General features: G+C 42.3%; 1 protein-coding gene across 2 annotated transcripts in view; it reads left to right on the forward strand.

Annotated features, from left to right (window-relative positions):
* Window positions 1–27,009, forward strand: part of LOC136858637 (myrosinase 1) — a 145,291-nt gene that overhangs the window by 85,477 nt on the left and 32,805 nt on the right. For both annotated transcript variants that reach the window (XM_068225643.1, XM_067138340.2), the window contains exons 4-5: window positions 4,417–4,551; window positions 5,717–5,839. In XM_068225643.1, the coding sequence (XP_068081744.1) occupies window positions 4,417–4,551; window positions 5,717–5,839 (258 nt within the window). The remainder of the gene's footprint in view (window positions 1–4,416; window positions 4,552–5,716; window positions 5,840–27,009) is intronic.

A 27,009-nucleotide genomic window follows, 5' to 3' on the forward strand; every position in this document is an offset into this window, starting at 1 on the left:
ACAACAGCGGACAATCTGTTATCGTCCGATAATATGACACTGACAACCGATGATTAGTGGCTCACTATCCACTGTCACTGAAAACATTTGACGTCCATATCAATGTGGATTATCTAGCTCTGTAAAGTCGATCAGATATGTCACATTTGGAGTATTTTTTATTTTGACATACAGTACATGAACGTCAGCTACTATTACTCACTTGGCAATTCATTTAGAAAATGTAGGTAACGCCAACGACATTGTGAATAATCCACATGTCACTAGATTGATTGCCTTTTTCAAATTATGTGCAGAATCTCTGACATACGACAAGATCCCTGGGTTTTATGCTTGGATTCAGTCTAATAAAATATTCCAACGGAGAAAACAAGGAACTACAGTCGAAGGCCACCCAGGTGCAAAACAAACAGACCTTCTTGAGACTCTAAACGTTACCTGTACGTTGAATGTTTTTCTCATGGTCAACTCTACGTGACCCAGTCGCGTGTTATCTTTAAAGAAAAATTGTTTGTTGTCCCCCAAATGGCGAGACTCTTAACGTAGTACACTGACTGCCAGAGCAAATGCAACACCAAGAAGGAGTGGTCAGAACTTTATGCCAATTGCATGGTAGACTGACGTCACTGAGGTATGCTCATGATGTGAAATGCGCCGCTGTGCTGCGCACGTAGCGAACGATAAATGGGACACGGCGCTGGCGAATGGCCCACTTCGTACCGTGATTTCTCAGCCGACAGTCATTGTAGAACGTGTTGTCGTGTGCCACAGGACACGTGTATAGCTAAGAATGCCAGGCCGCCTTCAACGGAGGCATTTCCAGCAGACAGACGACTTTACGAGGGGTATGGTGATCGGGCTGAGAAGGGCAGGTTGGTCGCTTCGTCAAATCGCAGCCGATACCCATAGGGATGTGTCCACGGTGCAGCGCCTGTGGCGAAGATGGTTGGCGCAGGGACATGTGGCACGTGCGAGGGGTCCAGGCGCAGCCCGAGTGACGTCAGCACGCGAGGATCGGCGCATCCGCCGCCAAGCGGTGGCAGCCACGCGCGCCACGTCAACCGCCATTCTTCAGAATGTGCAAGACACCCTGGCTGTTCCAATATCGACCAGAACAATTTCCCGTCGATTGGTTGAAGGAGGCCTGCACTTCCGGTGTCCGCTCAGAAGACTACCATTGACTCCACAGCATAGACGTGCACGCCTGGCATGGTGCCGGGCTAGAGCCACTTGGATGAGGGAATGGCGGAACGTCGTGTTCTCCGATGAGTCACGCTTCTGTTCTGTCAGTGATAGTCACCGCAGACGAGTGTGGCGTCGGCGTGGAGAAAGGTCAAATCCGGCAGTAACTGTGGAGCGCCCTACCGCTAGACAACGCGGCATCATGGTTTGGGGCGCTATTGCGTATGATTCCACGTCACCTCTAGTGCGTATTCAAGGCATGTTAAATGCCCACCGCTACGTGCAGCATGTGCTGCGGCCGGTGGCACTCCCGTACTTTCAGGGGCTGCCCAATGCTCTGTTTCAGCAGGATAATGCCCGCCCGCACACTGCTCGCATCTCCCAACAGGCTCTACGAGGTGTACAGATGCTTCCGTGGCCAGCGTACTCTCCGGATCTCTCACCAATCGAACACGTGTGGGATCTCATTGGACGCCGTTTGCAAACTCTGCCCCAGCCTCGTACGGACGACCAACTGTGGCAAATGGTTGACAGAGAATGGAGAACCATCCCTCAGGACACCATCCGCACTCTTATTGACTCTTTACCTCGACGTGTTTCTGCGTGCATCGCCGCTCGCGGTGGTCCTACATTCTACTGAGTCGATGCCGTGCGCATTGTGTAACCTGCATATCGCTTTGAAGTAAACATCAATTATTCGTCCGTGCCGTCTCTGTTTTTTCCCCAACTTTCATCCCTTTCGAACCACTCCTTCTTGGTGTTGCATTTGCTCTGTCAGTCAGTGTATATACGGAGATATTTAATATGAGGGCTAAGGACACCCGTGCTGGTTTGCTGAATGAGGTGGGTGAATCAGTGGACCTTTCTCACTCACCCCCGTCTAAAATCAGACGTGCCCTAATGACCTCATGAATGTAAGGCCCTATCTGTAAGATATGTAATTATGTAAATGTTACTTGATGTAGTTTAATAATGTCAATTATTTAAGGAGATTTAGTTTTAATTACTTATTTCATGTATTTAAGGTGTTGTAAATATGCATATATAAAGGTCTCTAGATTTAGTTTGAACTTGGTTATTGTTTTAGGAAATTAGTGTTATTTATTTACGGTGTATTTGTTGCGTATTATGTTTTATTGAATCATCTTTAATTGGGAAAAATAACCTGTTGATAATAAATAAATCTATTCTATTCTATTCTATTCTATTCTATTCTATTCTATTCTATTCTATTCTATTCTATTCTATTCTATTCTATAATATATAAAACAAAGAGGAATTCGCAGTAATTGAAATGGCCGTTTAGTCTATTATTTTGTAAGTTATTTCATGGTCTAAATTTCTGAATATAAAAGAAATAACTTAAGTTCAAAGCACTGCAACATCTTCAAACCATCTTGCATCTTGCATGTTGCATCATATTCATATTTTTATTAAGGAATCTCTCAACTTTAAAACTGTATACATCGTTTAGCTGCAAATCTTTAATTATAGAATTTTGTTGATAAAAATGATAAAATCCAGTGGCAAGTTTTTATTTTTAGATTTTTTTTTTGCTAGGGGCTTTACGTCGCACCGACACAGATAGGTCTTATGGCGACGATAGGATAGGAAAGGCCTAGAAGTTGGAAGGAAGCGGCCGTGGCCTTAATTAAGGTACAGCCCCAGCATTTGCCTGGTGTGAAAATGGGAAACCACGGAAAACCATTTCCAGGGCTGCCGATAGTGGGATTCGAACCTACTATCTCCCGGATGCAAGATCACAGCCGCGCGCCTCTACGCGCACGGCCAACTCGCCCGGTTTTTTTTAGATTATTATCATCTGTTTAAGTTACTTCAATATAACTATAACTTAAATGACTCTGATGACAATTTGTGGATCATAATGGTGATAGAAGCAGAAACAACCTTTGTGTAAACACTCCACACTTGTTGATCTATAGATCGATATCCTGGCTCACTCTTATAATGAGAGTATGTTCACGAAAATTGTATAAGTTTGAAAATGTAATGAAGCACGTAACTTGGACGATCGAGATTCAAGAACAGAACCGTATACAAGTATTTCCACTCGTAACTTTAAAATTAGCTAGGCACTGCTGTTCATCCTGTGCTGTCCCACATACCATCATAACACAACAGAGTTCCTATAGGTAGCAAATGAGTACTTATTTCGATTGTCTTCAGTTACTGACTCAAGGGACAGAAATACTGAGTAATTCTTGTCCTTTTCCTCCCTGGTGGCCATGGTCGTTAATCTCTATGGTCTGACACCATGGTTAGCCAGTTCTAGTTCCCTTGGTGAAAAAAAATTCACCATCAGAACGTTGGAAGGCAGGGTATGAGAGGTGGTGGTATACAATTTCTAATCACCAGCTTGCACCAAAAGATTGGATTCAATTACAAACCTCTCCACAGTGTCCATACGTTCATGTCCATGCTGAGTGTTATTGGAGAGGAGTAGGCTGCGTGCCGATCAACATGGATGACGCTGTGGTTAACCTGAAATAGTCCTACAATCTGCGTTCTCTGGTAACATCTGTCGGTGTTCACCACTTCATCGAGGTTGCACTAAAATGCTTGCGTTCGCCTCTTAGATAATTTGACCATTACCAGAAACAGATTGCAAATTCATTTCTGACTAGTGGGTCCGTGATCAGAGGCCTCGCTCACTTAGCCACTTGGAGCAAGTTCTCGTCAGTGGATTGAATTGTATCCATTTCTTGTGGCGCTATTGCCATGAAAAACGTGCTTTCATTTTACTGAGTCACAGTACATGTTGCGCCAGTTGATCACCCTATTCTTGGGTTTGACATTGGTGGATCATGCTCCTTTTCTGCGATCATGATGTCTTAGATCACCACCAGAATTTAAGAGTTTGAAACGGTACACGAACCTAAGGAAATTGACCCCGTCAAAGGACAAAGCATTCGTTCGGATTTTACCCATATGTTGACAAGATAGTTACCATCGTCTATACCCGAGTGACATATTCACTGGCTAGTGTATGTGGCAATTTTTAAAAGAATTGTCACGTCCTTGTGTTTCGGATTCCACATAAAACTCCCGTAAAACTTCCAGCTTGTTTTACTGATATCGACTCCCCATCTCCCTACCCTGCGATCCTATAGCAATTCAAACACTGCTCCTCACTTTTTCAGACTTACTTCCAATGATAATCCTGTCAATGGTGATACAAATTTTACAATGAAGCAATGGTATTCCATTTTTCAGGTGGACTTCTACCGGTTCTCGATCTCGTGGCCTCGTATTCTGCCAACAGGAGAAGCTAACAACATCAACCAAGCAGGGATAGACTACTACAACAACCTGATTAACGAGCTGTTGGATAACGGGATACAACCAATGGTGAGCTATGGAGTAGAAACTGAGTTACCTTTAGCTATGAGTCACAGTATTACAAGATTTGTGAAATAACTGAAGGACCCTTTGAGCATATTTGTTTGATTTGTTTAAAAGCCAAAAGATAATGCAGTGAAAAAATACCCAGACGTTTCGCCCACAATGTTTTCGTCCTCTTTAACTCATCTTTCACTCTAATTTTCCATCCTCTTTTCTATACTGTATGTCCACGAATTTTTCGTCCGCGATTGAATAATATATTTTAAAAGGGATGTACGTGCCAAAATGTTAAATCATTGAAAAGCAGAGAAACAAGTTTTATTACATGGTAACGTCTTAAAACAAATTAGCACACAAGTTTTACAAAAAAGTAGATATAAATAAGTATATTAAGCAAGTATATCTGCAAAGTAAAAAGTACTTCAGTACAAAACATATGAACGAAAAGTAAAAATTAAGAATGGATCTTTTTATCGTGTTCCTGTAATTGATCAAAATTTCAACTTTCGTTATAAACTTATTATACAGTATCAGTAATTTTGATTCAGCCACAATTCTAGTACACACAAAACTTTAAACCTTCACAGTGTGATTGTGTAATTACATTGTTTAAGTTCTTCGGGCAAATAAGGGACCGTTTTCTCAAGTCGCTTTTCTTTTCACTTGTCATGACGTTTATGTACTCAAATAGCTGCTTTCCCTTAGTTGCTAGATCTTGCCACCGACTTCTAGTTTTTGCAATGTTGCGAGTGATCCAGGTAGAAAAATGAAATGGCGTATGGCTTTCAGTGCCGGGAGTGTCCGAGGATCCAGGTAGAAATTTTATTACATGACTTCCTTACAAGCAACTCAACGATTTTGGTTTTATGATTTTAATCCATGAAACTTGACAAATCTTTAACTTTCCAGTAAGGGTATCTGCAGCTTTACAATAATCCTTGCAATCAGTTTACAACAGTATAAGGATGATTTTATCACCTAAATGTATGAAGAGCGAAAAAGAGAAATTAATGTAAAAATGTGGCAACACCACGCAACGGCACCATAGTAGGTCCTCCCTCGTGCGTTGGCTGTTAGAAAATTTATTTTAATATTACCACTATAGTAGTAGTAGTTGATAGTTATTTCGATTATATTTAAATACTGTTTATATGCATCACCTTGCTTCCAGATAACAATATATCACTGGGATCTTCCCCAGTGGCTACAGGAACTTGGGGGTTGGGTCAACCCTATCATAGCTGATTACTTTGAGGACTATGCCAGAGTCGTGTTCGAGAACTTCGGTGACAGGGTGAGTTCATGGCTTAGAATATTACTTTGTAAAATATATACCGATTTTCATATATATAAATTACTGTACTGCACCCGTCACCCTGCACTCTTAATATTAAGGCCACGGATGCTTTCTTCTTACTCCTACTACTTTCCTATCCCATTGACGCCATAAGACCTAACTGTGTCGGGGTGACATACTGTAAATTATAAAAAAAGTTAGTTAGTTAGTTAGTTAGTTAGTTAGTTAGTTAGTTAGTTAGTTAGTTAGTTAGTTGGTTGGTTGGTTGGTTGGTTGGTTGGTTGGTTGGTTGGTTGGTTGGTTGGTTGGTTGGTTGGTTGGTTGGTTGGTTGGTTGGTTGGTTGGTTAGTTAGTTAGTTAGTTAGTTAGTTAGTTAGTTAGTTAGTTAGTTAGTTAGTTAGTTAGTTAGTTAGTTAGTTAGTTAGTTAGTTGGTTGGTCGGTCGGTTGGTTGGTTGGTTGGTTGGTTGGTTGGTTGGTTGGTTGGTTGGTTGGTTGGTTGGTTGGTTGGTTGGTCGGTCGGTCGGTCGGTCGGTCGGTCGGTCGGTCGGTCGGTCGGTCGGTCGGTCGGTCGGTCGGTCGGTCGGTCGGTCGGTCGGTCGGTCGGTCGGTCGGTCGGTCGGTCGGTCGGTCGGTCGGTTAAAATGTTCACTCTAAACCATTAAAGATATCCAAAACTGTTATAAACTTCAGTAGACTAATAAAGATATGGCTTCCATAACAACGTGCAGCAATTTTTTAGAGTATCAACAGCTACTGAGGTGATGTTAGCAACATTATTACTTTTAATATAATATTATTTTCTGAATTTAACATTCCAATTATAAGGGGCAATCAAAAAGTTTCATTTCGACGGCCGTACACAGTAGCGGCAATCAGGGCATGCGAGGGGAGACAGTCGCCCCCGCCCGCACTTTGTGCAGGAAACGTTATATTTTTATTACATTTTAATCGGCTGAAACTAGGAATTATAGTAATTATTTTAAAAGTGGAGACTTTGCATGTGCTGTGAGAAAGAGTAGCAGGGGTATATTTCTTTTTTGCCAAGGTCATGGACATTCGTCTGACAGTCTGTTAGTTTCTTTGTGTGTAGTCAAATACTAACTTATTTTTAATTTTGTAATCACGCCGCACTTCTATTTAATGTAATATTGTTCCTTTGGTGAAAATTTTATTGTATAGTATTGAATCATAATCTCATCAAACTATTATTCTCAGCATTTACCTCTCTGTCGACTGTCGAAATTTGGTCAGAGAGCTTTAAAAACTTACAATTCTGTAGCATTTTTTCCATTTTTGATGAATATACACCCCCTCTCCGCCCGGCCGGTATATCTCCCCAAACCAGAGTACTTTTTGCTGTCTGTAAAATTCCCCAACGCCGCTGCTGGCTGTACAGACCTGAATCGGGATGTCAATCAGGCAAAATCGCCGTGAGCATTGAGGCACCAGGTTAAAGATTCCCGTGTGGTAAAAGACCGTGGAGAAGTCACATGTCACTCTTAATGACGCCAGAAAATCAATTCATGAAATAAAGTCAGAGGTTAACATGAAATAAAGTCAGAGGCTACCGGATGTGACGTAATATATTTGACATTAATTAAAAGGCTCTCTGAAATTGTTCTTTCACAATTATGCAAATAATAAATACGTCACTCATGATAGGAATCTTTTCCAGTAGATGGAAAAGTGCCATAATACGACCGATAAGAGACATCGATAATCCAACAAAACCCGAAGACTTTCGACCAATTTGCATATTCCCTTGTCTTAGTAAAACATTAGAAAAGGTCGTTCACAACCAGATAATAAATTACCTTAACAAACACAATCTTCTCGACAAATACCAGTCAGCCTCCCGAGAGATTTTCGTTTACACCTGCTGTTAAGCAACACTCTCTCGCAGGAATTGTGGTTGACTTTCGATCGCATTACTGCTATACAGGCTGAACTAAAATACAACCACGTATCATTCAGAAAGAAATCTAAGTTCCTCAGACTAGCTCAGAAACAGGCGGTCTCTCGCACGAACCCGGATGCTAGTAAAACTGTCGTCAATCTTTCAAAGGAATACTTGAAAGGGAACCAAACGGCGGTTCTAGCTAGGGATCTTAATTTCACTGTCGCTTCCTCTAAAATTTCCACTGAGGTGTTAATTACTTCCGTTGAGGCAGCCATCCACTAACTGCCTACGGATGAAGCTGAGGAGTTAAGACAGAAATGTGTGAGACTCATAAGGTCCGCTATTTTTCCCGCGCCCAATTTAACAAGAGGCGAGAGGAGAGCTCTGAAGGAACTTAGAGATGATTCTGAGCTGACCATACTCTAAGCTGATAAGGGTAATGCGAAGTTGGTTATGGACACTGACGAGTATAAGAATAAAATCTCGGCTATATTGTCAGAGCCTGTTTACAGACTCTGAGCTAACGTGACCCCACCACTCGTATGCCCAACGCTACCGTGAAGCTCATAAAGCACTCTTCAGTTCCAAAAGAGGAGGCTAAACACCTGTCCCCGGGGGGTGCAGTGCCACCTAGATTGTATGGACTGCCTAAGATCCATAAAAAAGATGTTCCCCTCAGACCTATTGTTAGTGCGATAGGTTCTCCTACGTATGCTCTGGCTAAATACCTAAGCAAATTGCTTCAGCCACACATAGGACGTACTGAATCACACGTCAGGGACTCTCGGTATTTCGTCAACAATCTGTCAACCATAACCCTTTAACCTAATGCACTTTCGGTGAGTTTCGATGCGGAATCATTGTTCAATAAAGTGCTGATTGAATCGGTCATGTCTCTCATTGAACACCTGTTCCCTGAGGGAATTACTAAGCTATTTTACCACTGCATGACTTCCAGCTATTTCTTGTGGGGTGGGAATTTTTACGAACAGACGGACGGAGTGGCTATGGGAAGTCCACTTTCGCTCGTAATGGCTAATTTCTTTATGGAGCATTTTGAGAAGGAGGATATTGCTTCGGCGCCCGTCAATTCTATGATAAGGTGGAGGTATGTTGATGATGCTTTTGTGATCTGGACAGAAGATCCTGAGAAACTTCATCTATTTCTAAACCACCTAAATCAGCAACATGCTTCAATTAAATTCACTGTGGAAATGGAGTCGGACGGATGCCTTCCTTTCTTGGGTGTTCTAGTATGAAAGAAACCGGACGGCTCCTTAGGACATACCGTCTATCGTAAGACTACTCACACAAATCCCTATCTTCATGCAGAGTCTCACCACCATCCAGCACGAAAACAAGGCATTCTCAGGACACTCGAAACCCACCAACCTGTTCCCAATGTTCGGGAAGCCAGGCTCTACCTGTCACAAGTCAGGACAAAGGGCGAGTGATAGAGGAGCAACACCTCTTTAAAAAACCTTGGTCCAGCTGACCCGGCTGGTAGTCCATGTAAGGGTCCCTTGCCAGGGTTACGGTGAAAATCTCAACGGCAGTGAAGGCGGAGAAGACGGACTTCGGAACGGTGGAACTGACGGACGAGGCAACCCTCCTATGCGGGGAAAATAGAATAGGAACTGCTGCCTTATGGTCAGAAGTGGTAACTTCAAAGGCTAAGGGAAGAAACCCCAACAGAAAATCAGATGGCCTGGCTACTTAGAAGGCAGCCCCTTCACCAGGCTTTGGGTGCTGAAGGCCAATAACCTACACACCCGAGATTAACCTATTACAGAAACATCAACGAATAGAAGCCGGATGGATAAAATGGATTTGACTTTTAGCATGAAATCGGACACGAGAATTGGAATGTGGAATGTACAGACAATGTGGCAGGCAGGAAGATTGGCTGAAGTATCTAGGGAGATGAAGCGATACAGGTTGGACATATTAGGCTTGAGTGAGATGAGATGGACTGGGTTTGGTGAGATAAAGACCCAGGAAGGGGACGCTGCTGTACTCAGGAAGAGAAGAAGAACATAGAGAGGGTGTTGGATTATTGATCACTCAAAAGACAAGGAAGAGTTTGATAGAATGGTACCCAGTCTCAGAAAGGATTCTAGTAGCTCGATTTGCAACAAGAGTAAGACCAATTACAGTGGTGCAGTGTTATGCACCAACAGAGGCAGGAGAAGAAGAAGAAAAAGAGCAATTTAATGGTCAGCTACATCGAACCCTGTTAAAGGCAAAGAAAAGGGATATAGTGGTCGTGATGGGAGACCTGAATGCGAAAGTTGGCAGTGATAACCAAGGAATAGAAAATATAATGGGAAAACATGGTATAGGTAATAGAAATGAGAATGGTGAAAGGCTTATTGAATTTTGTAGTAAACACAGGTTGGTGATAGGAGGCACTATCTTCCCCCATAAGAATTGCCATAAAGTGACGTGGGTTTCCCCTGACCATAGAACGGAGAATCAGATCGACCATTTCACTATCAGCAAGACATGGCGAACCTCCCTTTTGGACGTGAGGAACAAGAGGGGGGCAGATGTGGGAAGTGACCATCACTTAGTAGTAGCTACGCTCCGACTTAAGATTGCAAGTACTAGGCACATTCATCAGAAGAGGAGGATAAAGTATAACTGGGATAAACTGAAGGACAAGGAGGTGCAACAAAATTTTTCACTAGATTTGAATAACCGATTCCAACAGCTAAGAGAGGAAGAAGGACAGAATATTGAACATAATTGAAAGAGCATAGAGAGTACCTACATTAATACCTGTGAAAAGGTCTTAGGCAAAAGGGAGAGAGGAAGAGAGGAATGGATTACTTCTGAGACAATCAAAGGAAGGAATGTAAGAAAAGATTCAATACCGCAAGAACACAAGAAGAGAAGGCACAAGCTAGAACTAACTTTAATGAACTTAACAAAATAGTGAAGAGGAGATTTCGACGTGACAAACGAGCATTTATCAATAATCTTGCAACACAAGCTGAGACGGCAGCACAAAACAATGATAGTAAGACCCTCTACCACATTACCAAGACACTAACAGAAAGGTTTTCTAGATCTGACAAGCCAGTGAAAGCCAAAGATGGGAGATTATTGTCCACACAAAAAGAACAGCTAGAAATATGGAGAGAACACTTTCTGGAGATCTTGAATCGTGAAGCAATCGAGGAAGAAGAGACAGAGGTGATGACCGTAGAAGAGCAGGAAGATGTTGCTATCAGTACAGAACCGCCATCAATAACAGAGATCCAAAGGGCCATTAAACAACTAAAGAATGGCAAAGCGACAGGTATGGACAATATCACACCGGAGGCCTTGAAAGTGGACGTGGGTACTTCAGTCGAGATTCTGTTCCCACTTTTCAAGAAGATTTGGGAAGAAGAGAAGATCCCCACAGATTGGAAGAAAGGATTGTTGATTAAGCTTCCGAAGAAAGGAGATTTATTGGAATGTGATAACTGGAGAGGGATTACCCTCCTTTCGATACCAAGTAAGGTACTCTCACGAATAATTTTAGAAAGGATCAAAAAGCTCAAGGCTGAGGAAAGAACAGGCAGGGTTTAGAGAAGGTTACTCCTGTACAGATCAGATCAACACACTGTGCATAATTATAGAACAATCCACGGAGCTGCAGTCGTCACTGTATCTGCTATTTGTAGACTTTGAAAAGGCATTTGATAATGTAGTGAGGAAGAAGATGTGGGAAGCCATGAAAGAATTTGGGATTCCAAAGAAAATTATAAAGATAACCCAAGAAATGTATGAGAACTACACATGCCAAGTTTTACATCAGGGGATGTTGTCTGAGCCCATCCCAGTAAACACAGGGGTTAAGCAAGGATGTTTGCTGTCACCAATACTATTCTGATGGTGCTGGATCTTATGATGAAGAAGGCAATGAATCGCCGAAGAGGAATTCAATGGGGACTGACAGGCAGGTTGGAGGACTTGGACTTTGCGGATGACTTGTGTTTGTTAGCCAACAGTTTTAAGGATATGGAAGCAAAGCTGAATGATTTAAAAAGCGAAGCATCAGAGGTGGGATTGAAGATAAATGGAAAGAAAACCAAGGAGATGCGTTATAATAACCGAAACAAGGCACTATTATTTTTAGGAAACCTAGAGGTCGAACAAGTCAACCAGTTTTGCTACCTGGGAAGTATAGTCACCCCTGAGGGAGGAACTATAGAGGATATAGGAAATAGAATAAATAAGGCTAAAGGAGCATTTGCAATGCTGAGACCAATCTGTAAATCTAAGGAACTTAACACCTATACCAAACTACGCATCTTCAATACAAATGTCAAGTCAGTACTGCTCTATGGGTGTGAAACATGGAAGACTAAAACAACTGATTAGCAGACTTCAAACATTTGTGAACAGAAGTTTGAGGAATATCCTGAGGATATGGTGGCGACAAGTAATCTCCAATGAAGAACTATGGAAAAAAACCATCAAACACCCGTTGATATTGAGATGCGTTGTAGGAAATGGAAGTGGATCGGGCATACATTACGGCGAGATAAAGACAACATAGCAAGACAAGCCCTGCAATGGAACCCACAAGGTAGCAGGAGAAGAGGCAGACCAAGAAACACGTGGAGGAGGAGTGTAATAGCAGAAGGGATGGAGAAAGGAGGAAAGACCTGGACAGAGATCAGGACGATGGCGCAGAACAGAGTCCGGTGGCGGAAGTTCGTTGATGCCCTATGCTCCACTTAGGAGATGCAGGCAATAAGTCAAGTCAAGTCAGGACACTCGCCAAGAGGGCAAGACGAATTTGTGAGTCATCAAATATCCAGGTGGAGATGGACTCGCTCAAAGTCAAGAGTACCGGTAATGGTTACAGCGATTTGCAGATTCATAGAGCCCTGCATCCCAAAGAAACGACCAAGGAAAGGTCACAGAAAGAATAAGTGAAGGGAATTGCCTACTTGCCTTACATTCACAACGCCACAGATCGAATTGCCAAGGTCCTCCGCAAACACAATATAAAAACCATGGTTTACACCGCCACTAAAATTGCTCACAGTCTGCGTAAAACCCAGGACAAATTGACCTCTCTTTTACATTTTGGGGTATACGAAATTCTCTGTACTTGCGGTCAGGTATACATCGGCCAAACATGCCGGTCCATTGGTACCCGTATCAAGGAACATGAACGTAATATTCGTCTCAACCAGCCAGACAATTCAGCAATAGCTGAGCACGCTCTATCGTCGGGTCATGATGTCATGTTCCAAGATACTCGAGCTCTTACCCACACTAGACACTACAGGTCCAGGATTACACGGGAAGCTGTGGAAATACGTAGAAATCCTAAACAATTTCAACAGGGACACTGGCTATCAGTTAAGTAATACCTGGTTGCCAGCCATTAAGGATTTACGTAGGTAGTTCCCATGCCTGTCCCTTCACTATTGTTATTTCGTCTCGGTGTTTTCCAAATTCGTACGTTCCTCATCGCCAGATGTTTCATTCCAGAATTGTGTCTATGTCATACACCTGTCAATGTCATATGTTACGTACACATGTTATGTGACACTCTCAGACTGATTCTGATGGTTCTGTCAGCTTCCGCTTCTAACGCTAGCGCTGTACCTCGTCCGGGGAACCATCTGGTGACGAATGAACGTACCATTTCTACTTGTATTATAACGTCCAAATTCAAAAGCTCATTGTTAAGAAGCCTTTCTCATCGACAGTCTGATGACGCAGAGCACAGTTCTCTGCGAAACGTAAAGAATTTCACTTTATTTTCTTGACACGGCATAAGGGCCGTGAAAGCATCTATGGAAAAATTCTCTTAAAGTCAATCTATTCAAATCGCAATCAATCATAATAGGATCCAAAAATAATAATACTAAACTGAAAAGTGTTAAAATTCCTCCAATCCTTTTCCACCCAACACCAATAAAAATAAAAGGAATTGTAAAGAACCTTGGCTTCATTTTTTTAGAATTAAACTGAGCGGAGAGAGACGACGAAAATTTGCCAACGAGTATTCTTTTCTTTGCACTCCCTTAAAAGTTTACGGGATCTCCTTCCACTAAATACGAGAAAGTTACTTGTTCAAAGCTTAATTCTACCCATCTTCGATTATGGTGATGTAATATACAACAACCTAAACGCCACACTTAACGCTAAACTTGAGCGGACGTTTTGTATTAAATTGCCGAGATATTGTCATATATCACCCTGCCTCGAACAGCTGTCGTGGTAATATTTGGCGGAGAGAAGAAACCTTCACTCGGTTTCGCTTGTCCACAACTTCCTCCATACAGACATACCGTGCCAAGTTATCTGAGAACGGATCTTAAATACTTTTCATCCCCAAGCAGTATACCTACAAGGTCAGAAACCTCTGCCCTACTGAGTTTCCCCATTTTCCGCACGACAGGTTACGGAAACTCATTCATACCTGCCACCATACGCTCCTGGAATTCCCTTCCGGCTGTAATCAGACATATACACAATAGAAATATATTTAAAAAGAGATGTCATAAATGGTACAAAGACTTAAGAAAATAGTATTTAATGGGTTTTTAATAGCAACTCTCAGAACTTTACCTTTTGCTTACAAATATGATTTAAGTTTCATTTCATAATTAATTATAAGTAATTAGAAAACTTAAGACCCTGTATTCTGTACAATGTAGCACATCTAAGATGGTTTGGCATGACAGCAGGCTTCACAGCCTGAGCCACGCCATATAAAATAAGTGAACACATAAAATAAATAAATAAGCGCCTGCTGCACATGCTCGTCCTACAGGAAGCGTCAGCCCTTCAAGGCCATTTTGAGGGGACCAAAGGCATGATCATTCAAGTGGAGAGATCAGGAGTATTGCGAGGGTGCTCGAGTGTCTCCCCCTTGAGTTGACGTACCTTCTGCGTGACTACATTTGCGTCTTATGTCGAAATGTGACCCGCACCGAACTTGGTGCACCATTCCACAACGGTGATTCTTGACAGACATGCTGCCCCATACACAGTCTTCATTATCCAATGGATACCCACCGATGTTTGTCCTTCGGCAGCCAAGAATAGAATAACAGCACGTTGGTCCTGTTTGGACGCATTTGGTAATAACATCACCGTAGTTAACGTGGACGTATTTAACGCACGCACGACACGACTGCCACACTAATCCCCTTGCCTACATGTCTGTGCTTATATACCCGCATCGGAGTCGCGCTACGTTGAACGTCCGCTGCAGCAACGCCCTTAAACGGAAACTTTTTGATCTCGCCTTCTGCTTGTACTGAAACTTCAATCCTGAAATTATTATTGATTATTTACCAAAAATTGTGATGCAAATTATGAATGGAAGATGAACAACGGGCGAAATGACATTTGAAATTTGATATGTACTTTTCGATAATACGGAATGCATTCAATCCTACTCAGTTCACCAGTGGACCACTCTCAAACTGAAATTAATCACTAAGTAGACAGCTATGATCTCACGCTCTGTATGAATGTGGAACTTTTAACACGCAGACTTTCTCATTCCTCAACTGAGGGTAATAATATTACCACTCAGAAACCCTTCACATATATACCTTTACATCTTCCGGCTCTTCTTTTGGTACTGTACGAAAAACAGCTGTCATAAGAACGAAAAAAAGTTATGTCTACAAATCGTCATTCTAACGCAGCAAATGCAGTCTTGGCCGTCTATATGGTGTTCCATTTTAACAACGAAGGACATCAGAAGGTACTCCATTGAGCAGGGCCTCTCCAACACCCAAAATCTAACCCGTGCAAACTGAGGTGCAGAGGTTCCGTGCACGGTGCATCGGCCCGACTCGGCTCTGTTTGGACCAGCGTTTTGTCTCGGGGCGACTTGGCTATGCTCGGCTAACCTCAGCTCAACTCTGCTCGGGTAGTGGAGCGCCTGCAGAACAAATGAGGAAGGGGGAGACAGGAGGAGCGAGCGAGGTAGGCGTAGGGAAAGAGAGAGACGGCGCTATTGCTTAAAATCCAGGAGTGGGGGTCTGCACTGTGGTCAACCTAGCGAAGTCGTATTTTACACCTTGTGACGCATAATGCACCGGTGCGTTCACCCTGAAAGGCCATGCCACAGAGAACAGCATGGGAAATTTACTGAAATTCTCTAGAATATCGGTTTTAATAGCAGAGATATTCTAAACAGAGTCAATATTTACTGGGACCGAAAGGCCAGAATTGAAGGCCGTACCTCCCTTATTCTCTTCTCTTCTCTTTTCTTCTTGGCCACTATCACAGTGAAGTATGTACGATTGTTCTGCTGTCCTTATCAGTCTACTAGAATCTACTCCTATCCCATTCCCGTTAATCTCCTCAGCCAAGAGGATTGCGACCTCTACGTCCATCAATTTTTCTCTGCATGATCAATTTTAGTAGATTGTATTTAACATTCATTAATTTATTTTCCTGATTATATACACCAACAAACGTTCCCTCGCCATGCGCCTGAGTACGACAGTCCACGAGATTCGTAACATCCTCCGGAAAACCCACACCTTGAAGTGATTTATATATTCTCCTAACAGTGTTAAATTCCAGAGTCCAGGTTTCGGCGCCATTCCTTCCAAAAAAATGTTCACGTAGATCCCCGGAATTATGTTTATCTCTTCTTCTATTTAACATTCACTCTGAAATACTTATGACTGAAACACTGGAAACATCATCGAGATTGGTAGATGCAGAGTGGCTCTCGGCCCATAAGTGGCTACGGTTGGTCCGTGGTGCAAGAGCTCTGCACTCTGGCCGGCCAACCGAGCGGCTCTACCGTGGCTCTACGCCTTTGTATTCTGGAGACGGGACAAGGCTGGACCTCATGGCTGGTCCCAACCGTCGGCTGTACTGAGAATATTTTCCGTGGTTATCCATTCTCCTGCTATAAGGCGAATGCCAAGACAGTTCCTAGTATTGGCCACGGCCGCCAACCTCCTCACCTCCGCGCATCTGCTTCACAGTAACGAATCTCCCGGCCTGAAGACCGGGGAGGAATGAAAACATTTTTAGTAGTACCAGTAGTAGTTTTCTCCACTTGTCATCACCAGCTTTCTTGGGAATAGGTATAACAAAATTCTGCCGAAAATCAGATGGCACTTCTCCTGTCTCATTCATCTTACATATTAAATGGAATAACCTCGCCATGCTGATTTTTCATAAGGAATTCAATTATACAGAGAGAATGTCATCAATTCCAGGTGTCTTGTTCCTATTTAGGTCTCTCAAGGCTCTGTCAAATTCTGACCTCAAAGTTGGGTTTCCGATTTCATCAGCATCAACAGCCTCTTCCTGTTCCGGAACCATATCATCTATACCTTTACCATAACACAACAGTTGTATATGTTCTTGTCATCCTTCTGCCTTCTCCACTTTCCCTTTAAGTGGTTTTCCCTCTGATCTCTTAATATTGATACACCTAGTTTTCCTTTATCCAAAGTATTCCCTGATTTTCCTGCATGCAGCATCTACCCTTCCTAGGAGCATACAACTTTCAACATCCTCGCAGATTCTTATAAAGAATCACAAAGAAGGTATAAGTCAGAAGTCAAAAAGGCTTCTAGGAAATCTTGGAGACAGTTTTGTGACTCCATTGAAAGTCAACATGAAGCGGCAAGGCTTCATAAGATTCTAACCTTGGATGGAAGGGCAAGGCTGGGCTCACTGGAGTCACCTTCGGGTGGATACACATCCACAGAGAGGGAGACCCTGAACTTACTGCTTGATGCCCACTTTCCAGGTTCAGCAGTCACGAATAGTGAAGTAGAATCGAGCGGATCCTTCAGACCCGATAGAACTGGCTGGAAGGAAGCCGCAGAGATTGTTACCCCCAGAAGGGTGAAGTGGGCATTAGAATCTTTTGCCTCTTACAAAAGTCCAGGAATAAATGGGATTTTCCCGGCGCTTCTTCAGGAAGCGGGTGGGGTCCTCATACCATACCTGGTCAGAATTTTTAGAGCCTGTCTCACTATGGGATACGTGTACTCCTTGCGGCGTCAGGGGAAGGTAGTATATATACCTAAACCCGGAAGGTCATCATATACTAGACCTAAGGATTATAGACCCATCAGTCTAACGTCTTTTCTTCTTAAGACCTTGGAAAGACTAGTGGATAGACATATCAGGGAGAAAGTTTTAAGAGACTGTCCCCTGCATCCTCATCAACATGCATATCAACCAGGGAAGTCGGTTGAGACGGCACTACACCAGCTAGTTTCCAGGCTGGAGAGTACCTTGGATCAGCAACAACTTGCTATGGTTGTATTCCTAGATATAGAAGGGGCCTTTAACTACACATATTTGGGCTCCATAGAACTTAGTCTAGAGAGAAGAGGAGTGAGCAGGATGCTCATAAAATGGATTATGGCCTCGCTGCAGGGCCGTCAAGTTCTGTTTACCCTCAACGCAGTTGTGTTGAGAGCTAATATAGACAGGGGGTGTCCACAGGGAGGAGTATTATCACCAACATTATGGTGTCTGGTAGTGGATGAACTACTTACCAGGTTAAATGTTGGAGGAATTTACGCCCAAGGCTATGCAGATGACATTAGCCTGATGGCGGTCGGAAATTTCCCCAGTACGGTTTCAGAGCTCGTACAGAGCTCCCTACGTAGGGTGGAAATATGGTGCCACGACACGGACTTGTCGGTTAATCCCGACAAGACGGAGCTCGTGGTATTTACCAGGAGGAGGAGGCTAGACGGACTGTCAGAGCCTTTCCTATTTGGGAAAAATTAGTTAAGACAACCTCAGTTAAGTACCTAGGGGTAATCCTTGAGGCAAGACTGAGTTGGAAGAAACACATCGACCATAAGGTGGATAAGGCTCGCAAGATTATGTGGGCCTGTCGCAGGGCCGTCGGAAAGACTTAGGGCCTGGGACCTAAGGTGGTCCAGTGGCTCTATATTTCTATTGTACGACCCACGATCACCTATGCATCTTTAGTCTGGTGGCCAGGTTCGAAGAGTAAAACTGTGACCACCAAGTTAAACAGTGTCCAAAGACTTGCGTGTCTAGGAATAACAGGGGCACTGGATACTACACCACTATGTGCAATGGAGGCCATCCTAGGTCTTCCCCCCTTACATTTATATGTTAAGGAAATAGCGGGAATGAGTGCCTACCGCCTCTGGTCACTCGGAGGATGATCCTTCAAGAATCCGAATAGAGGTCATGCCTCTATTCTCACAAGGCTTCACCAGACCTGCCCTATGACAACGATGATCGGGGACCTGATGAAGCCTATTTTAATTTGAACTATAAATCCACAGTGGTGATACCCACAAGGGAGGAGTGGGCCGCGGATGCTGGGGCCCGTCTTAGGTCTGGTGGCTGTACATGGTACACAGATGGCTCGCGGACAGAGACGGGCACAGGCGCCGGGGTCTGGGGGCCTAAGACAAGGCTCTCCCTACCTATGGGTAAATACGCTACTGTTTTCCAGGCCGAAGTATACACAATACTGGCCTGTGCTTTATATATATGGAACATGCCTGGACACAGAAGATGCATCACTATTTGCAGCGATAGCCAGGTAGTGTTAAAAGCACTATGTGCAGTTAAAACAACATCAAAAATTGTATGGGAATGCCAAAGGATGTTAGATCAGCTGTGTGAACTTAGCTCAGTTACCCTATTATGGGTCCCTGGGCACACAGGTATCAGTAGAAATGAAGAAGCTGACAAACTAGCGAAACAAGGCTCAAAAGGTCCTTTCATAGGACCAGAGCCCTTCCTGGGAGTGTCACTCCGAAGCGTGAAACTGGTAATATCCCAGTGGACAAACCAGTCTCACTTAGACATTTGGAAGAGGTTAACTATAGCAAAGCAGGCACGTGAACTTATCAAAGGGCCTAGCCAAAGTTATAAAAAGGTCCTGATAAATTTGAATAGGACCAGAATGCGAATGGTAGTTGGACTGTTGACAGGCCACAATACCTTACAGAGACACCTACACATCATGAAAATCAGTCAGGATCCGGTGTGTAGAAGATGCGGTAAGGAGGAGGAGACCTCCGCGCATGTGTTATGTCAGTGCGAGGCTCTTGCAAGCACTAGACATCGATACCTTGGCTCACATTTCGTGAGCCTAGAAGATATCAGGAATGCCAACATCCGGACACTGGTATCCTTTATAGGAGCACTAGGTCTGGACTAGGCAAACCCGTTCAAGGGACACAAAGGGTCTTCACAGACCTACGTGTGAAGCCCTGCGAAGGCAGGGTTCACCCATTCTTTATCTATCTATCAACATCCTCGCACTTGTCTTTCAGCGATTCTTCCTTAGCTGGCCTGCACCTTCTGTCCACTTCATTCTTTAATCGCCTGTATACTTTTGTTACCCTTTTCATATTTTTCATTCTTGTATTTTTGTCGTTCATCAATCATACGTAGTATCTCCTGAGTTATCCTTTGATTCTTAGGTGTTTCTTTCTAACATTTTTTCAGCAGTCCTACTGACCTCACTCTTCATGAATGTCCATTCTTCCTCTATCGTTTTTCCTTCAGCCTCTTCATTTAGTCTTTGTGCAAAATGTTCCTTGAAACAATCCCTCACTCCCTTTCCTTTCAACTTGTCTAGGTCCCATCTCCTTGCCTTCCTTCCTTTCTTCAATTTCTTCAACATCAGATGACAATCCATGACCAACAAGTTGTGCTCAGAGTCCACGTCTGTTCCTGGGAAAATTTTGCAATCCAACACCTGGTTTCTGAATCGTTGCCTAATCATAATGAAGTCTATTTGATAGCTTCCAGTGACTCCAGGTCTTGTCCACGTATACAGCCGTCGTTTATGGTGTTTGAACCTAGTATTAGCAAGGACTAAATTATTATCGGTGCAGAATTCAATCAGGCGATTTCTCTTTCGTTCCCTTGTCCCAGTCTGAATACTCCTACTGTATTACCTTCTCTTCCTTGGCTTACCACGGAATTCCAGGCTTCCATCACAATTAGATAATCATCACCTTTTACATATTGTATTAAGTCTTATATCTCTTCATATATTCTTTTGAGTTCTTTATCATCCGCTGAACCAGTAGCCATATAGACTTGCACTATTGTGGTTGGCGTTGGTTTGGTGTTTATCTTGTCAACAATAATCCTTTCACTATGCTGGTCATAGTAACTTACCCGCTGCCCTATTTTATTACTCATTATTAAACCCACTCCTGCATTTCCCCTGTTTGATTTTGTGTTGATAATTCTGTAGTCGCCTGACCAAAAATCCTGTTCTTCCTGCCAACGTACTTCACTTATACCAACTACATCTAACTTTAGTCTATCCATCTCCCTTTTCAGATACCACAACGATTCAAACTTCTGAAATTGCACGCTCCGACTCGTAGAATGTCAGTATCCATCTTCCTGTTGATCGCCCCCTCTCGTGTAGTCCCCACCCGGAGATCCAAATGGGATACTAGTTTACCGCCGGAATATTTTACCCAGGAGGGAGCCATCATCAGTACATCACTCGTACAGAGAGAGCTGCATGGGCTCGGGAGTTAGTAACGTCTGTAGGTTCCCGTTGCTTTCAGCCGTGTGGCAGTATCTACACAGCTAAGCCATGTTGAGTATTATTACGGGACCACACAGTCAATCATCTAGACTGGCACCCCTGCAACTTCCGAAAGGTTGCTAACTCCCTTTCGATGAACAATTCGTTATAGTCTGGTCTCTCGGCAGATACCTACCGGATATGGTTGCACCTGCGGCTCGGCTATCTGCTTCATTGGGACACGCAAACCTGCCCACCGCGTCAAGGTCGCATGGAACGAAGGGGAGGCTTAAAAATATAATTATTTCATATGCATAAACTCCAACGTTGCCAATAAAATGTCTAACCTTCTTGTTTTGAAAGTATTTTACGATGGTGAAATAATTTATATTAATTCTGCACACATTTCAATAAATCAATCAACCAATCACTACTGATCTGCATTTAGGGCAGTCGCCCATGTGGCAGATTCCCTAATTGTTGTTTTCCCAGGCTTTTCTTAAATGATTTCAAAGAAATTAGAAATTCATTGAACATCCCACTTAGTAAGTATCTCCCCTTCCTATAAATGAATATTTGCCCCAATCTGTCATTTTGAATTCCAACTTTATCTTCATATAGTGATATTTCCGCTTTTAAAGACACCACTCAAATTTATTCGTCTACTAATGTCGATCCACGCCATCACTCTACTCACAGCTCGGAACATACCGCTTAGTCGGGCAGCTCGTCTCGTTTCTCCCAAGTCTTCCCAGCCCAAACTTTGCAACATTTTCGTAACACTAATCTTTTGTCGGAAATCACTCAGAACGAATTGAGCTGATTTTCTTTGCATTTTTTTTTCAGTTCTCGAATCAAGTAATCCTGGTGTGGGTCCCATACATTAGAAACATGCACTAGTTGGGGTCTTACCAGAGACTTATATGTCCTCTCTTTTCCATCCTTACTACAACCCCCAAAATACCCTCATAACCATGTGCAGAGATCTGTACCCTTTATTTACAATCCCATTTATAAGATTACCCCCAATGAAGATCTTCCCTTATATTAACACCAAGTACTTAAAATGACTCCCATAAGGAACTTTCACCCCATCAACGCAGTAATTGAAACTGAGAGGACCTTACCTATTTGCGAAACTCACAACCTGACATTTAACCCCGTTTATCATCATATCATTTTCTGCCCTCCATCTCCCATTATCGAGGTCATTTTGCAGTTGCTCACTACATTGTAACTTATTTATTACTCTGTACAGAATAACATCTTCCGCAAAAAGCCTTATCTCTGATTCCACTTCTTTACTCATATCATTTATATCTATATATAAGAAAACATAAAGGTCCAATAATACTGCCTTGAGGAATTCCCCTCTTAATTATTACAGGGTCAGATAAAGCTTCGCCTACCCTAATTCTCTGATATCTATTTTCTAGAAATATAGCAACACATTCAATCGCTCTTTTGTCTAGTCTACTTGCACTCATTTTTGCCAGTAGTTTCGCCATCTACCCTATCAAATGCTTTAGACAAGTCAATCGTTATACAGTCCACTTGACCTCCTGAATCGAGGATATCTGCTATATCTTGCTGGAATCCTACAAGTTGAGCTTCAGTGCAATAACTTATCCTAAACCTAAATTGCCTTCTATCGAACCAGTTATTAATTTCGCTAACATGTCTAATATAATCAGAAAGAATGCCTTCCCAATGTTTAAATGCAATGGGTGTCAAACTGAATGGCCAGCAATTTTCAGCTTTATGTCTATCAACTTTTCCTTCCTACACAGGGGCTACTATAACAACTCTCCATTCATTTAGTATAGCTCCTTCATTGAAACAATAATCAAATAAGTACTTCAGATATGGTACCATATCCCAACTCATTGTATTTAGTATATCCCCAGAAATCTTATCAATTCCAGCCGCTTTTCTGATTTTCAACTTTTGTATCTTTCTTTTTCCTCCTCCTTGTCTGCTCCCTCAGTTTCATTTGCCTCATGCTCTTCTATATCTTGGTTAGGTAGTGTGGAGGTAGAAGGCGTGATTAATATATTTTTAATACCATGAATTATTACGATAATCGGTAAATTATCTTTAAATTTGGCAGTATGTTTTACCACTTGGAACCCATGTAATTTGGATTTGTTTGCGAATCATTCATAATTCGAATTTTTTGTGTACCGCTAGTGTTAGAATGAAATGAATTGTGCTATTTGTACAAATTAAGACTGTAATAAAATGTTATATATCGGTATACATTTTATTATACATTTTCCAACTCAAAATAGTGACCTGATTCACACACTGGTAGCTTGATTTCGTTCTTACATAAAAAATAGGTTAGTGATCATATTCACACAGACTTGTGAAGTAAAACCGACCAAACCTTAAATTTAAATACCGCAATATGTGGAAGTATGAATAAAATATAAATTAACTAGCAAATGTACCCGTGCTTCTCTACGGTATTCCATATTGTATACGGATATCGAAGTAAATTACTGTACATGAAGAGAATAAGTAATTTTAAATTGCATGTATCTTGGCGTAAATGCGAGTAAAAGCATAGGGTGGTCCGCAGACGTTGTTTCCAATGTAAAGTGCGAGTTGCGGAGTTGTGATGATAACGACAGGCCCACTTGTCTACCTCAATTCACTATGCGTAACGTCAGTCATATTTTGATGGGTAAATTTGTTTATGATCGAGGTCACCCTTGCACTTGATCGCCTATACCTAATGATAAAGTGAATCAGGTAAAAGAGTTTTGAGAAAAATGCACGCTCCCTTGCATTCTGCTGGTCAAATCAAGAAGGGAATTATACATTACAACGGAACACAGGCGTTGGAGGAGGATCCCATTCCTACTGCCAATTAAAGTCGGTGTGGGGAGTACTGATTACAACAGCAGACGCCCTCCTGCTGACAGTCACTACTGATATGTAAAGTATTAATTACAATGACAGACACACCCCTTCTAGATCGCAACAAATCGACTTAAATGAATAAATGTAGAACGACATACGGAAGTATATGATTGTTCACCTTCATTTACAGAATAACTGCTGCTAAACGGTGCATCATCTCGATAAACGGATTGTACGAAAAGACGCCACTGGCCTCATTTAACGATCTAAATGGCTGGACCTATGATATTTCCTCGTATCTCATCTATTTAAAGGTAAAATTGTTTTAGAAACGTTGAATAGGGTGAAATTTGTGTAAGGTTTTCAAAAAGTGAATTACTTTTCAGATACTTATGCGACAGGTTCAAACATAGAATTTGGCTCACATATGGCTACTGGGTGGATCAATATTCGTGTAGAATTTCAAGATCCTATCTTTCCTATAAATGAATCAAACCATCTATTATACGCGTACAAAGTGCAAAATTTACGTAAATCCAGAAAAAGGGCCAAATTTAACGTATAAGGGATAAAGATACGACAAAAAGTCATAGGACCAAAGTTCTAGATCACTCCAAATTGAGTGGAGATTGTGCCATCCGTTTTGTGATACGACTTACCGTTTAGCCACCAAATACCTCGAAACGAAGGTCCGCGCCGTCATTAAAATTGCCTCCATATTTCGATATTTTTGGGGGTAAAATTAAAATTTTTGAACATCTCGTAAATTTTCCATCGGTTACAGACAAAAAGCTATAATTTTGCCAAATTTATGTTTTCTAACTCGTCTGGGAGATTTGCTGCCATCTTGATTATGGGGGAGGTGGTTAAAATTAGGACTTTCAGGAAATGTTTAAGCCCATGAAAAATATATGTTATCGTTTTGGATAAATATCACCGACCGTGTTCTTATGGAGATTTGAAACTCCCAGCGTGTCCCCCTCAGTGAATTTTGAGAATTTTAGACTTTTCTAGGGATCCTGAAGTCATCACCTTGTCTGGTACCAAGTTTATAGATTCTAAGATGCCTAGAACGGTCTCATTAACTCACGTCTGTTTTCAGTTTATGCCTAACTGACTACAATTTATTAATATGGATTATAATTCACCCGCTTCCCTAGCGGTTCTAGGGGCGTCTTACTCGCACAGTATGCTTTCCAGGTAGTAAGTCATACTTGAAGGTCATACTGGAACATACACACGTCCATAACCTCGGTCATTTTTGACAATTTATTTTTCACCCTTTCTCACCCCTTATGACAAAGGGGGCTGAAGTTGGACTTTAAAAATCCGGAATGTTAATATTCATCTCAGCGACCCGGAAAACTATGGATTCGGTAGTATATTCGGTTATTATTATATCTCACTACCCCTCCCCATCCCTAAAGGGGGCTAAACTTTGAGTTTTAAAAAATAGTGAGTGTTACTATTCATCTCAGCGACCCCGAAAACTATGGATTCGACACTATTTTCGATTATTTTTAAATCTCAATTCCCCCTCATCCACCACCACAAAGGAGGATGAACTTGGACTTATAAAATATCCGGAGTCTCACTATTCATCTCAGTGACCCCGACAACTATGGATTCAACACTATTTTCGTTAATTTGTATATCTCAGCCCCCTCGCCCCCCACCCCTAAGGGTTCCTGGACTGTCTTACCCCTACGTGGTTTGTCACATGATACTAAAAATCCGGAGTGTACAATTCACCTCGGCGACCCCGAAAACTATGTATTCAACACTATTTTTTAAAATTTTATATCACTCTCCCATTGCCCCCCATCACGAAGAGGACTGAACTTGGGCATTAATAAATTCTGGAGTGTTGCTATTCATTCCAGCGAGCCCGAAAAGTATGGATTCGATACTACTTTCAAATATATTTTTATCTCACCCCTTCGCCCCACCCCGCCCCTAAGCGTTCTTGTGGTACCCTACCCCTACGTGGTTTTTCTCCTGATACTAAAAATCCGAAGTGTACAATTAACCTCGGCGACCCTGAAAACCATGTATTCGACACTATTTTCGATTAATTTTATATATCACCCCCCTTGCTCCCCACCCCAAAGTAGGGTCGAACTTGGACTTATAAAATATCCGGAGTCTCACTATACATCTCAGTGACCCTGACAACTATGGATTCGATACTATTTTCGATTATTTTTATATATCACTCTTCCATCGCCCCCCACCACGAAGGGGGGCTGAACTGGACTTTAAAAATTCCGGAGTGTCACTATTTATCTCAGCGACAACGAAAAGTATGGATTCAACACTACTTTCGATGATTTTTATATCTCAGCCCCCTCGACCTCTGCCCCTAAGGGTTCCTGGGGTGTATTACCCGCACGTGGTTTGTCTCCTGATACTAAAAATCCGGAGTGTCACTATTCATCAAAGCGACCCCGAAAACTATTGATTCGACACTAATTACTTTTATATATTACTCCCCCATCGACCCTCAGCCCAAAGGGGGCTGTACTTGGACATTAAAAATTTCCGAAGTATCACTATTCATTTCAGCGAGCACGGAAAGTATAGATTCGACACTACTTTCGATTATTTTAATATCTCACCCCTCGTCCCCCCCCCCACCCTAATGGTTCCTGGGCTGTCTTACCCCCACGTGGTTTGTTTCCTGATGCTAAAAATACGGAGTGTACAATTCACCTCGGTGACCCCGAAAACTATGTATTCGATACTATTTTCTTTTATTTTTTTTATATCACTCTCCCCTCGCCTCCTCCTCAAAGGGGTACTTAACTTGGACTTTTTAAAATCCGGAGTGTCACTATTCATCTCAGCGACCCCCAAAACTATGTATTCGGCACTATTTTCGTTTAATTTTA

The sequence above is a fragment of the Anabrus simplex genome, chromosome 1 (genome assembly GCF_040414725.1).
Source record: "Anabrus simplex isolate iqAnaSimp1 chromosome 1, ASM4041472v1, whole genome shotgun sequence".
NCBI classification, from domain to species: Eukaryota; Metazoa; Arthropoda; class Insecta; order Orthoptera; family Tettigoniidae; genus Anabrus; species Anabrus simplex.